Below are 14,263 nucleotides of genomic sequence, written 5' to 3'. Positions count from 1 at the left end.
GCGTGGTGCTGAAATCCTCCACTCACTGGATTAGGAAAGACATGAGCTCCCTCGAGATTAAGGTAAATCGATTGTTTTATAAACAGTCCAATCAAAGAGGATCAATACAACGTACTGCTTCTAAATCTATTTGGATAATCTCTTTCACAAACGAGTAAGAGTGAGACCAATAGAAAAAAAAATATTCCTCTACTTTCAATGGGTAGCGGTCTTTAAAATCAAGTCAACAAGTTCAAGGATAAAAATCTATCTGTCTGTCTATCTATCTATCTATCTATCTATCTATCTATCTATCTATCTATCTATCTATCTATCCTGTTCCAAAATACAGCAAAGCAGTAATTTTGTGAAATATTATTATTTAAAATAACTACTTTTCATTTGGATACATTTTGAAATGTAATCTGTGATCAAAGCGGAATTTTCAGCATCATCTGATGTTCAAGGAATATTAAATCAAACATTAGCAAATCAGAATATTACAATGATTTCTGAAGGATCACGGGACTGGAATAATGATGATAAAATTCAGCTTTGAAATCACAGGAATAAATTACATTTTAAAAGATATTCAAACAAAACACTTGTTTTAAATAGTAAAAATATTTTAGAATTTTACTCTGGATCAAATAAATGCAGACTTGGTGGGCAGAAGAGACTTCTTTAAAAAACATTAAAAATCTTACTGTTCAAAAACTTTTGACTGGTAGTGTAAATTAATATGAGGACGCAAAACTGCATGTATAGTGATATAAAAATGTAAGAATGATAAAAAAATAATAAATTGTGATGTTATCTTGACAAACTGACCTCACATTTAAAATAATACAAATAAATAGTCTAAATAGTCAATTTATGAAATGACAAGGTTGGTTCAGGTTTGAAAAAGGTATAGAAGTTTTCAAAAAGTATTAAACCTACATGAACACATAAATGGCACTGAATTTGGTGAATACATTTTTTTTTTCTTTCATTTCTTTTTTTTAAGCAATTGTATGTTTTAATGATATGTTTTCATATAAGTTACCCTCCAATATCACTCATCACCTTTTTGTATATTGTTCATGGCATAATGCATAACTACTGTTACGATAATTACATCATTGCCTTCAAAAATAAGTTTTTTTTTTTTTTTAAATCTACTTTAATCCTCCATCAGTGATTATGGGTTGCATTAGGAAAAAGTATTGCAATTTCATGCTAAACAGGCAGATGCTAAACACACTAAGTGCTTGCAGATGTCGTTTACAGTGTGCCTGGTCTCATCTGTGCATGTGGAGATCTGGGAAAGTCCATCTGGAGGCTTGAAGATGTGCCCAAAGGAGAGGAATCCTGGCCCATATGCTGATGCCTCTGGGAGTGAATGCGTTAAAACACTTTACAGCCAGAATAGATCATATAAAAGCACAATAGGTGCAGTCTAACAATAGCCTGAGGAAAGAGGGCTTGCATTGCATCTAATAAAACAGAGACATGATTCATTTACATTCATACCTGACCAGAGAGACAATCTCACCACTTCTTACACGTGTGGAATCGAAACATCTATAAAATATAGCATCAACTACTGTGCAAACTGTGAAAACAATAAAAGCACCAACAGTCACAGACACAATAAATTCATAATCAGTTTTAGTAGGAGAGTGCATGTGTGAGTAAACTAAACATGCTGTTTATTTCCATATCAAATGGTCTTTTTAAATTCACATCGTGTAGCAAAAATGGGTTTTCCTGCTGTTTTGTAGTTAAGCCGAACCTTCAAAGGCCGTGATCGTAAAAGACATCTATTTTCATTTGCTTATTTCGGAAAACACAAAGAACTCCTGGGTATCTGTGAGCTGCAGCCCATATTCCAGAGCCTTTTCCGCTTCCTGGGTTTCTCTTTGATTGTAAGGCTGTGGCATTTCTGAGTTGCAGATGTAACAGAGTGAGATGGAAGAACCAGCCGGAGGCGGAAAACCTAGATTTTACCACTATCTCCTCTCCTCTATAGAAGTGGTGAATTTTACCAGACTGGAAAGTATATGAGCTCAGCAACATGGTAAGTTCAAAACATGATAAATTTAGCGTCTTAAAAAAAAACTCAGCTCAAGGTATGTACAAGACCTCACTACTGCTTTAAAACTTTAGTAACCTCCTAATATGTACTGCTAGATACTAAAATATTTCTCTAGAAATTCTGACAACTCAGCTTTTACATTACAGTCTTGCAAATTTGTCAAAAACCTTTATAAATTTAAATTATAAACTGCTCTGTAGCGCCCTCTACTGACTGCACTGTTGCTGACATTAAATACCATCTGAGTCCTCTTTAACTGCAACCTCTTGGACAAATAGCCTAAAATTACATTCAAAAAAAAAAAAAATAAATAAATAATAATAATAATAACGGGCACTTTCATTTCCATAAGCTCTTCTTACAAATTTAGACCCTTAAAAACAAAAAAACTATATATATATATATATATATATATATATATATATATATATATACACATACATACATATATATATATATATATATATATATATATACACATATATATATACATATATATATATATATATATATATATATATATATAGATATATATATATATAAATTTGTATTTTGTAATTAATTTTTTGATGGTTCTCATTAGATTCTTATTACATATATAACATGTAACATATTTTACAATTAATTTACTTTAATTTCTGGCAATATAGTAATAAGGATTTGGTCAGGTTGGTATACGAATAAATAATATGAAAATGTATATATGTTTTAAAAAAATATTAACAACGAGCTTATTTTTAAAACTTTTATATAATTTAAAACATATTAATAATTAATTATAATAATATTTAGATAATAATATTTAGATATTTAATATTATCTTTCTTTAGTATACATAATTTATTTATATATTATTATTTATTAATAATGTTAAACAAAGAGTTGTATTATTATATTATATATAACAAAAATATTTTAATTTATTATTAGTAGTATATAAACACACTATATATAAAGTATACCATATATAGTCTCTTTAAATTATTATTATTTATTTTAGAGTAATTACTATATACAGCCTATGTAATTCTATATATATATATTATTATTGCATTTAAATTTTATAAAAAATTTAAATAAAAAAATAAGCCAATTTTTATTATCATTAATACTTTATTTAGAAATATATAAATATATAGCTTCATGATTTTAACAATATACCAAGCTGACTTAATTCCCATTACCTTATTGGTCAAAAAAAATAAAAATAAAAAATAAATAAATAAATAAATAATAATTAATTGATTAATAAAATAAAATAAACTTATATAACCTGAACTGTATATAACCTGACCTAATTCCCAACAAAAGAAAACAGAACTAAATTAATAAATAGATTAATAAAATAAAATAAAATAAAATAAGTATAATATATATACATATATACATATGTATAGATATATATATTTTTTACAATGTTAACCATATACTAACCCGATTCTATATTCTATACATTTATATTACCTGGACCTTATTTGACAGAAGTACTAAAATATAATAAATATTATGTAAATGTTTAATTCCTTTAGGCACACAACCAACCATATTCAAAGCATGTACAAATCAAGCTTACCTTACCTTGAGTTTCTGTTTAGAGACACTTGTGTACCTCAGAATCCACTGTCACTTTATTTTCACCGAACATAAAAAGACACAGAAACATCCTCTTACTTTTTCAGTCTTCCTCTGAGAAATTTATTTGAACACTGCTCCTGTACATTAGAAAACCAGACATAATTTTACTTCCAAGATTACACTTTCAGTTCGATTTCTTTCAATGCACAGGAGCGGGCGAAACGCCACCACGCAAACACCAGACGTACCACCGGGAACCGAAGCAGAGTGAGTGTAAACAGTGGGAGGAAGGATTTTAACGTAACATCTCTCATTCCATCAGGCTTCCAAAGGGAAGCAACCTCCAGCACCACCTGCTTAGCAGGGAAAGGAGAGAGCGTTTCAATTTAAGAGTCCTTAAATTCCACACGCACAGAGGTCACACAAAGCAAAGTTCAAAAGGTCAGGAGGATAAAAACAGTTTGAGTCCACAAGATGAAGAGAGCACCATATTCCATGTCCATGTTCCAGAGTGGATGTGAACAGTTTGAAGTCTTGTATCAGCGCAGAAGAGATGGCTGGGACCCCTGATGACATGTGTGTCACCCTCCTCTGGTACAGAAGAACACTTGAGGCCTGTGAGCTAAACAAAAATAACATTTATACACTGTCAACCAAGGCTGTTTTTGATTTGATCAAAAATACAGTAAAAATAGTACATATTTGAAATATTATTACTGTTTTAAACAACTGGTTTCTATTTTAATAGATTTTAAAATGCAATTTTTTCTAGGGATGCAAAGCTGAATTTTCAGCAGCCATTACTCCAGTCTTTAATGTCACAAGATCCTTCAGAAATCATTCAGTGCTGCTTCATTACTTGTATTTTCTCAGGATTCTTTTTGTATATATACACTGCCAAAAGTTTGGGATCTTGTAATGTTTTTTTTTTTTTTTTTTTTTTTTTTAAATAAGTCTTTTCTGCTCATCAAGGCTGCATTTATTTGATTAAAAATACAGAATAAACAGTAATATTGTGATATATTATTACAATTTAAAATAAGAGTGTTCTATTTTACTATACTTTAAAATATAATTTATTCTTGTGATCAAAGCTGAATTTTTATCAGCCATTACTCCAGTCTTCAGTGTCACGCAATCCTTCAGAAATCATTCTAATATTCTGATTTGCTGCTCCAAAACATTTATTATTATTATTATTATTATTATTATGTTGAAAACAGGTAAGTAGATTTTTTTTAGGTTTCTTTGATGAATAGAAAGTTCAGAAGAACAGCATTTATCTGAAATCTTTTAACATTATAATTGTCTTTATCATCACTTTTGATTAATTTAAAGAATTCTTCTTAAATCAAAGTATTAATTTCTATCATATATGTAACATAAAAATATATAATTACATATATAAAGCATTATCTTAAAAACAAATATCTTTATAAAAAAATATGTTAATTTATTATTATTAATATATAAACAAAGATACTATATATAAAGTATACCATATATAGTATCTTTAAATTATTATTATTTATTTTACAGTAATTACTATATACAGCCTATGTAATTCTATACATATATATTATTATTATTTTTAAATTTTATTGAACTTTTAAATAAAGAAATAAATATATTTATTTAATAGAAATATATATCTATTTTTATAATCATCCTTTATTTAGAAATAATTTCTAATTCCTATTACCTTATTGGTCAAAAAAAAACAAAAAACAAAAAACAAAAAACAAAAAAACTAAACGGATTAATAAAATAAAATGTAAAAACAAAAATTAAAACAATTAACAAATTAACTTTTTTTTTTATATATATACACCATATACCATCCCGTCCACATCACCATTACCTTATTGGCGAAAAAACAAAAACAAAACACCAAAAATAAGCCTGTTGTTAGAACTACATACCCCCCCACCACCACCACCAAAAAAAGATGTGACTGGAGTAATAATGGAGTAATAATGTTAAATATTCAGCATTGAAATCACAGGAATAAATTACATTTTAAAATATATTCAAATAGAAAACAATTATTTTAAATAGTAAAATATTATTTTTTTTTTACTGTTTTTGCTGTGCTTTGGATCAAATAAATGCAGCCTTGGTGAGCAGATGAAAATTCTTCAAAAAAAAAAAAAAAAAAATTTTATTAAAGAAATTCTTACTGTTCAAAAACTTGGTAGTGTATTTTAAAGTATATTAAAACAGAAAACCATTACATTAAATTGTAATAACATTTCACAATATTACAGCATTTTTTGTACTTTTGATTACATTTCAGAATTTTTCAGGACTTTTTTAAAAATAGAAAGTTCAAAAGAACAGCATTTGTTTGAAATAGAACTCTTTTGTAACTTTATAAATGTCTTTACCGCCACTTTTGACACTTACGCATCATTGCTGAATAAGTGTATTAATTTCTTTAAAAAAATCTTGCTCACCCAAAACCTTGTGGACAGTAGTGTAACAAATAACAAAGTCTTCAAATCTTTTTAAATTGTTCTCAAACTAATATAATACAAACTATTATACTGTCCTCAAACATTCAAAGTCTGCCTTGACAGACTTTCATTTTCTAGTTTACTACGATTTCACACTAACAGCAATAGCTGTATTAACTATGCTATTTTGGTGGAAAACATGATTATCATCGTAAATATAAACACAATTATCATGGTAAGTATTCTCTCAATTTCAACCACAAAGTAGATGAAAAGAAAAATAAGGTCTTATAATCTAGTGTGTTTGAAGTTATCGTGTATTACCGGAGTCCACTGAGCCGCATGGCACCGTTTCCTGCTTTCTGGAAGAGCTACGACCAAAGAATGAAGGCTAAAGAAAAGAATAAAAATAAAAATAAAAACTGAACATGGGAACAAAAACAAAAGACAAAAAAAACAACACAATGGAACAAAGAGGAGAGAATAAACATTACATTTAGACAAAGATAAAAACATTGTTGGGGAAGAAAATTGTGCTGACCTGAGAAAATGATAGACGAGTAATCTATATGATTACCTTTTCTTCTAGTTCCTTGATCTGTCGTTTCTGTGTCTCTATCCATTCTTCCAGCTCTTTTATCCTCTGTTGAGACAGGAAAAACAGATAATAGTGATGATGCTAAAAATTCAGCTTTGAATCACAGGAATAAATTACATTTTAAAATATATTCAAATATAGAAAAGTTATTTTAAATAGTAAAAATATATCAAAATTTTACTGTTTTTGCTGTGCTTTGGATCAAATAAATGCAGGCTTGGTGAGGAGAAAAGACTTCTTTGAAAAAACATTAAATATCTTGACTGGTAGTGTATATATACAGTATGTTGCAAGTGAAATAAGCATATTTTCTAGATGTATATACCGCTTGAGCATGTTGTAGCAGTTCCATCCTCTCTCTGAGTATCTGCGCATCTCTCTCTCGTAATTCACTCAAGACCTGCCTCTTCCACTGATCCACAGCCTCTCTCAGCGAATCACGGTCCTGCTCGTTCAGCAGCTCGGACACCTTCCCACCCGTCTCCTCCCTCTGCAAAGCGTCAAACAGCATCGCCTCCAACTCGAGGATACGCTGAGAGAAACACAGAGGGGTGTGGGCCAGAGATGACATGCATTCACCACCAGGGGGCACAGGAGGGCAGAACTGCATCTCATAATAAATAGAGTAACACTCCTCTGCAGTGCTTCAGACTAAACCATATGGATTATTGGTCATGTGTTATCTCTAAAACATGATGCACAGTTCTTACCTTATGCGCATGGTCCAAAGACTGCTTTCTGTAGTCTAATTCCTCGTCTAAATAGCCTTTTTGTTTGCTAAAAAGATCCTACGGAGGAAAATGACAAGGGGAAATAATAGTTTTGGTGTAAAAACATTACATCAAATTAACAAAAGTCATCCTGCATATATTACTGATTATTATTATTATTATTATTTGATTTTTACATTCTATAAAAACTTAAAATTAAAAAACAACCCTGCTGTTAGAACTATTTATATATATATTTTTTATAAATTTATATATTTTCATAATATTAACCATATTATGGTCATAATCATTTATGATGTTGACCAAATTCCTATTACCTTAAATAAAATAAAATAAAATAAAATAAAATAAAAAAGTAAAATAAAATAGATACAATAATATTTTTATATATATATATATATATATATATATATATATATTTTCATGACGTTAACCATATACCAGTCCGATCAAAAATAATTAAATTAAATTAAATTAAATTAAATTAAATTAAATAAGCCTGTTGTTACAACCATTAATATTTAAAATATAACTATATATATTTTCATGATGTTAACCATATACCAATCTGACCTTTTGGGCAAAAAAAAAAAAAAAAAAAAAAAAAAAAAATAAATAAATAAATAAATAAATTTTAAAAAATAAAATAAAATAAAATAAAATAAAATAAGCCTGTTATCAGAACCATTAATATTTTTTTAAATATATATTTTCATGATGTTAACCATATAACAACCTGACCAAATTCCCATTACCTTATTAGCAAAAAATAAAATAAATAAATAAATAAATAAATAAAATAAAATAAAATACTAAAAAAAAAAAAAAAAAAAAAAAAAAACTAAAACAAAACAAAACAAAATAAAATAAAATAAAATAAAATAAGCCTGTTAGAAGCATTAATATTTTTTTTATATATATATATATATATATATATATATATTTTTCAGGATGTTAACCATATACCAACCTGGCCAAATTCCCATTCCCAAAAAATAATAAAAAAAATAAAATAAGCCTGTTGTAACCATTAATATTTTTTTTATATTTTCATGATAGCAAAATAAATAAATAAATAAATAAAATAAGTCTGCTGCTAGAACCTTGTTGGAAAAAATAAAAATAAAATAAAATAAAATACAATAAAATATTAAAATAAAATAAAATAAATAAGTCTGCTGCTAGAACCTTGTTGGAAAAAAATAAAAATAAAATAAAATAAAATAAAATAAAATATTAAAATAAAATAAAACAAATAAGCCTGCTGTTAGAAGCCTTAATATATTTTTTAAATACATATATATGTTCATGTTAACTATATACCAACATGATCAAATTTCCTTACCTTATTGGCAAAAATAAAATAAAATAAAATAAAATAAAATAAAATAAAATAAAATAAAATAAAATAAAATAAATTTACCTTTTCACTTTCAATGTCCAGCATTTTCTGCTGTAATGCTGATTTGGTGACTTCTATTTGCTCTAACCACTGGACACAACAGAAATGTCCAAGGACATAAACACATAAACCAGTCATTGAAACAGCATGAAATGAACATGAAATAAAATAATGTTAAAAAGAAGTACAGATCATACCTTTTCTGCTAATGTTAGTACCGTTCTGGCATGAATAACCACCACTTGCTCTTCATTGGTCAGATTCTGTGCGTGTCGTCCAATAAAAAGATGAGACATCAGTGACAGAGATACGCATGTGTATCAGACACACCCAGGCATGAGTAAACACACACATTTACATATGAAATCAACATACACTTACGGCGTTATCCCCCAGAATATCAAGTTTCTTCATCAGCTCTGTGATCACAATGTCCTGTGGTGTGAAAAAGACTTTAATTGAGATAATAAACCACGAATCCTCCTTCAGACATCAGCAGATTAGATCTGTGCTGAATCACTGACAATCTGTTACGCGTTTGGTCTGATATCAGTTCCATCCGATAAACTAAACTGAAAACTGTGCAGAACAAATAATTTCTCAACTGAGATGTGCAATAAACTTCAACAATAACCTTCAAAGAATTAAAATCTAGTCAAATATCTACAATAAGTGTTTTTTTGTGGCACTGCTTTTCATCAATGTCTTGATTTTTAATAATTGTTAACAAAGTATATTATGATATCTTTAATTATCATAATAGTATTGTCAAACTATGTGGGGTAAGTTGTCACAATGGGAATCAACTGCTGTTTATTTGGGAAAAAAAAAAAACTTTTTTTCCCTGAAATTAAAAACACTACATAAAACAAAAAAAGCACAACATATCTGTATTTCAAATGTGTTGTAATGTATATTGTCATATATACAAATATTTCTTTTAAAAGATTAATCAGTAAAACAGTTACATAAGGTAAACTTAAGGTAACATAATATTAAATCTTTTTAATAAAATATAAAATACTACATAAATAAAAGAGCAAAAATATCTGTTTTTAATTGTTTTATGAAAAGTGTATAAAAAAACTTTCTTTTAAAAATATCATTAAGTAAAATAATTACATAAAAATAAAACATAAGTTAATAATATTAAATGTTATTTAATAAAATGTAAAATACTATGTAAAGTAAAACGGCAAAACATATCTGTATTTAAAATGTGTTATGTGTAGAAAAGTTTTAATAGGTAAAACAATTATGAAAATATAATAAGGTAATGTAATATTAAATCGCTATTTAATAAAATATAAAATACTACAGTAAAAAGGCACAACATATCTGTATTTAAATGCATTATATGTAGTAAAATATAGAAAGATTCAATGAGGAAAATAAATACGAAAATATAATAAGAAAATAAATATAATATAATATTAAATCATTATTTAATAAATGTTAAAATAAAATGTGTTATATTTAGGATAATAAGGCTTCTTTTAAAATATTTAATGAGTAAAATAATTATGAAAACATAAGACAGCATAATATGAAATCATTATTTAATAAAATATAAAATACTATGTATACAAATATAATGTATATATATTAACATTAATATTAATATTAATATTAATATTAATATTAATATTAATATATATATATATATATATATATATATATATATATATATATATATATATATATATACACACATGTGTCTTTTTTTCATGATGTTAACCATATATCAACCCAACCAAACTCCCATTACCTTACAGGCAAAATAAAATAAAATAAAATAAAATAATATGAAAATATTTTTCTTAAAAGATTTAATGAGTAAAATAATTATGAAAACATAAGGTAACTATTATTTAAAGTCTTATTTAAAAATTAAGAAAACAATATTTATAAAACATAATGTAGCATAATATTGAATTTAAAACAATAATGAATGAATAAAAAAAAAGAATGTTATTGCATTTTTGCCACAGTATCACTGTGACAACTTGCCCCAACCTGATCGTTCATTATTAAAACTATATAGTTACATGTGACACCTTCCACCATGTGACAACTAGCCCCAGTCTCTCTATAGAGACATGAGGCATACGGTTCAGGGTGACTCACAGTAACACCCTCTGCCTCACAGTACATCTGTAGGGGACTCAAGCCCTCTGAAAAATGAATGTTCTGGAAGTTTATGGCTGGGGATCTTCTCTCTCTTTCCTGGAGAAACAAAGGAGCATCATTGTTATTCTCACAGACCAATCTTCTCTTCCAGAAGTGTCAAATATACTTGCAAACACAAGACAGCTTTTGGAGTAGAAAGATCTTCACTCACTTCAAGTTCAAGAATTCTGAACTCCAGGAGTTCGTTTTGATCTTTTCCATCCTGAATTTCATTTTTCAGTCTCGTCTCCTCCATCTCCATATTTTTAATCTAGGAACAAAAAACACGGTGTGGGTTAAACTGTCTGCGAAAACAAATGAGCTGCATTCACTGGCTGAAATCGGCTTTGTGAAATTAATTAACATCACTGCTGAACTACTGAGAGCGAGAGTCATATTTGGGTCATTCCTATAATCCAGCGCCTTTGTACTGTAATTTGAACAAAGAAGCATTTTTTTTTGTCTTTACACAAAGTTTACACAAAGTCACACAGGTCAGACTAAAAAACTTCAACTGTGTTATTAATAGAAACTTTTTAACAAAATAAAACATGCTCTGAGAAACATGAATGTCACCCACCTTTTCCACAAGCTCTTGGTTGCGTTTATACAAAGCTTGCTTCTCCTCTATCCACTTCATATCCTGAAAAACACATATAACATCAATGCAAATGATTGAATGATTCAATGCTAGCAGACTTTATTGTGTAAAATTCTCTCCAACACTCTCCCAGACTCATTTTCCTTCAGTGCATCTCTGATCCCAGAGCAATTTCAGCCGTGCACGTAACCCTCACAGCCCAGACTGATGTATGACCAGCACTGCTCTCTATCTGGCTTTCACATTTTCTTCACTGAGGGAATATATGGGATTACTTTTGAAGTTGCCATCATGCGTGTGTTGCCACATAAAAAGCTCAATTTGGAGTATAAGTGGCCCTCAGATGAATTAAATATTAAAAAACTAAGCAAGAGTGCCACTGTAAGACATATTCATCATCTCTAATCAAATTACATTTCTTTCAATGGGGTCCAAAAGTTACACAGCAGAAATTTTGGTTCTGAGAGCTTTGATGCAACTATTGCGTTGACAGATGCAACCAAATGGGAAAGTGTCCAAGAAACTGTGCACATGTGAAGAAGTGTTTGCTGAAAATTTTGTTAAAATGCCACCCAAGATGTAGATGAGTTTGTTTCTTCATCTGAACACATTTGGAAGAATTTAGCATTACATCACATGCTCACCAATGGATCCACTGCAGTGAATGGGTGCCGTCAGAATGAGAGTCCAAACAGCAGATAAACATCACTATAATCCACAAGTAATCCACACAACTCCCGTTCATCAATTAACATCTTGTGAAGTAAAAAGCTCTGTGTTTTGGATTATTGTCATGTGTTTATCAGCTGCTTGGACGCTCATTCTGACGGCACCCATTCACCGCAGAGGATCCATTGGTGAGCAAGTGATGTAATGCTAAATTTCTCCAAATTTGTTCTGATGATCTTGGATGGCCTGAAGGGTAAGCACATTTTCAGAAAAAAATCATTTTTGGTGAACTATTTCTTTAATGGAATTATGCAAGTACAACCGTGTTAAATGACATTTTAAATGACAAACCTGACAGTTCGGTACGTACTTCAGTTTTAACGTCACAGTTCGGTATTTTGGTACAGCAGGGGGAAAAACTAAACTTTTTAAAAAAAATTAAACAGTGGTTTACTGAACAAGTTGCTCTTTCTTTAAATAAATTCAGTTATAATTACATTTTTCTTAGTGATGAAAACCTACCTCAGCTTATGCTTTAAACTATAAGGAGCCCTTTTATATTACTATATGGTTACATTTAACAACAGGGCCCAAACTTATATTTAATTGCTATTTTTAAATATAATAGTCAACACTCAACTTTTGCACATCATTTATATTGTGCAAACATAATTTGCACAAACTGCACATAATTTATAACTATAACATATCTAATTTGTTGTCGAAATATATTAAATTATACAGTGGCTGTCATAATTTGTTTCATAACAGATTAATTTAAGCGTACATTAAATTATTAAGACACCACTTTACTGTAAACAACAATTTGTTGAGTCAACTTAAAATAATTTTTTACCCCACTACCTTAAAATTTTAAGTTCAGTCAACTCAAAATAGTTTAAGTTGTACTGAATGACAACTTAAGTTTTAACCCCTAGTTTTAACTGTACTTACCTGTCCCTGATGACTTAAGACACATTCTAGATCTGCTATTCTGGTCTGGTACCGGATCAGTTCAGCCTGAAGCTGCTCTCGAGTCTAAAACAAACAAATAATTGTAATTTTTGCACATCTGTAAGAGGAGGGGGGGGGGGATGTCATTTGTAAACCATTTTAAACCATTAAAATGCATATTTTAGAGTAAATTATTATATATAATTAGGAAACAAATGCGGGCGGAACTTAATGTTGTTTTTCAGGAATCTCATTGTGAAAAGTGGGCGTTACCAGATTGTTGCAAGGTGATTGGAGGAAAGGGGTTAAAAAATAAGATGGAATTTATGATTTAATTTACAGATAGAATTTATGATAGAATTTACAGATAATTTACTCACACCCTTGTCAAGATGTTAATGTCTTTCTTTCTTGAGTCGTAAAGAATTAATTATGTAAATTATGTTTCTTAAGAAAAAATTTCAGGATTTCTCTCCATATAGTGGACTTCAATGGTGCCCGCGTGTTTGAACTTCCAAAATGCAGTTTAAATGCAGCTTCAAATGGATCTAAATGATTCCAGCCAAGGAAGAAGGGTCTTATCTAGTGAAACGATTGGTTATTAATTTAAAAAAAAAAAAAATAAATAAAAAAAAAAAAAAAAAATTGTTTACTTTTTAACTTCAAATGCTCGTCTTGTCTAGCTCTGCATTTAGGTTACACTGTAAAAAACTAAAAACTAAAAAAAAAAAACTAAAAAAAAGCTGTTTTAACTTAAAAAAGTAAGTGTTTGTGCTGCCTTAAAATTTTAAGTTTACTCAACTCAAATATCCACGTTTTCATGTAGTTCAATATTACATAATATTTTTTATGCTGACTAAATGTAAAATTCTTAAACTTAAAAATGTCGAAAAACTCCATCTCATTTTCTTCTCCAACTTCAAAATTGTCCTATTTTAAATTGTCCTGAGTTTTTCGACATACCCTAACTGTTTTGAACCGGAATACATCGAGTTTACGCAGAGCTAAACAAGACAAGCATTTGAGGTTAAAAAGTATATAAATTGTAT

The 14,263-nt window shown here is 28.6% G+C and overlaps 1 protein-coding gene across 13 annotated transcripts in view; it reads right to left on the bottom strand.

Moving 5' to 3' along the window:
* Positions 1-3,730: 3,730 nt before the first annotated feature.
* The window catches only part of jakmip3 (Janus kinase and microtubule interacting protein 3), a 59,456-nt gene continuing 48,923 nt past the window's right edge, over positions 3,731-14,263 (bottom strand). For 4 of the 13 annotated variants that reach the window (XM_051123829.1, XM_051123831.1, XM_051123836.1 and 1 more), the window contains 12 exons: positions 13,215-13,298; positions 11,571-11,633; positions 11,163-11,261; positions 10,949-11,047; positions 9,197-9,256; positions 9,019-9,084; positions 8,843-8,911; positions 7,399-7,476; positions 7,014-7,220; positions 6,668-6,733; positions 6,415-6,481; positions 3,731-4,256 (listed from right to left, as the gene is read on the bottom strand). In XM_051123829.1, the coding sequence (XP_050979786.1) occupies positions 4,216-4,256; positions 6,415-6,481; positions 6,668-6,733; positions 7,014-7,220; positions 7,399-7,476; positions 8,843-8,911; positions 9,019-9,084; positions 9,197-9,256; positions 10,949-11,047; positions 11,163-11,261; positions 11,571-11,633; positions 13,215-13,298 (999 nt within the window). In that variant the 3' untranslated portion in view covers positions 3,731-4,215. Of the gene's footprint in view, positions 4,257-6,414; positions 6,513-6,667; positions 6,734-7,013; positions 7,221-7,398; positions 7,477-8,842; positions 8,912-9,018; positions 9,085-9,196; positions 9,257-10,948; positions 11,048-11,162; positions 11,262-11,570; positions 11,634-13,214; positions 13,299-14,263 lie in introns of all 13 variants that reach the window. The other 9 variants (XM_051123834.1, XM_051123842.1, XM_051123840.1 and 6 more) reach the window with 3 other exon arrangements.

Source organism: Labeo rohita, chromosome 12 (assembly GCF_022985175.1).
Source record: "Labeo rohita strain BAU-BD-2019 chromosome 12, IGBB_LRoh.1.0, whole genome shotgun sequence".
In the NCBI taxonomy this organism is placed as follows: Eukaryota; Metazoa; Chordata; class Actinopteri; order Cypriniformes; family Cyprinidae; genus Labeo; species Labeo rohita.
This window is presented reverse-complemented; position numbering and strand designations above follow the sequence as displayed.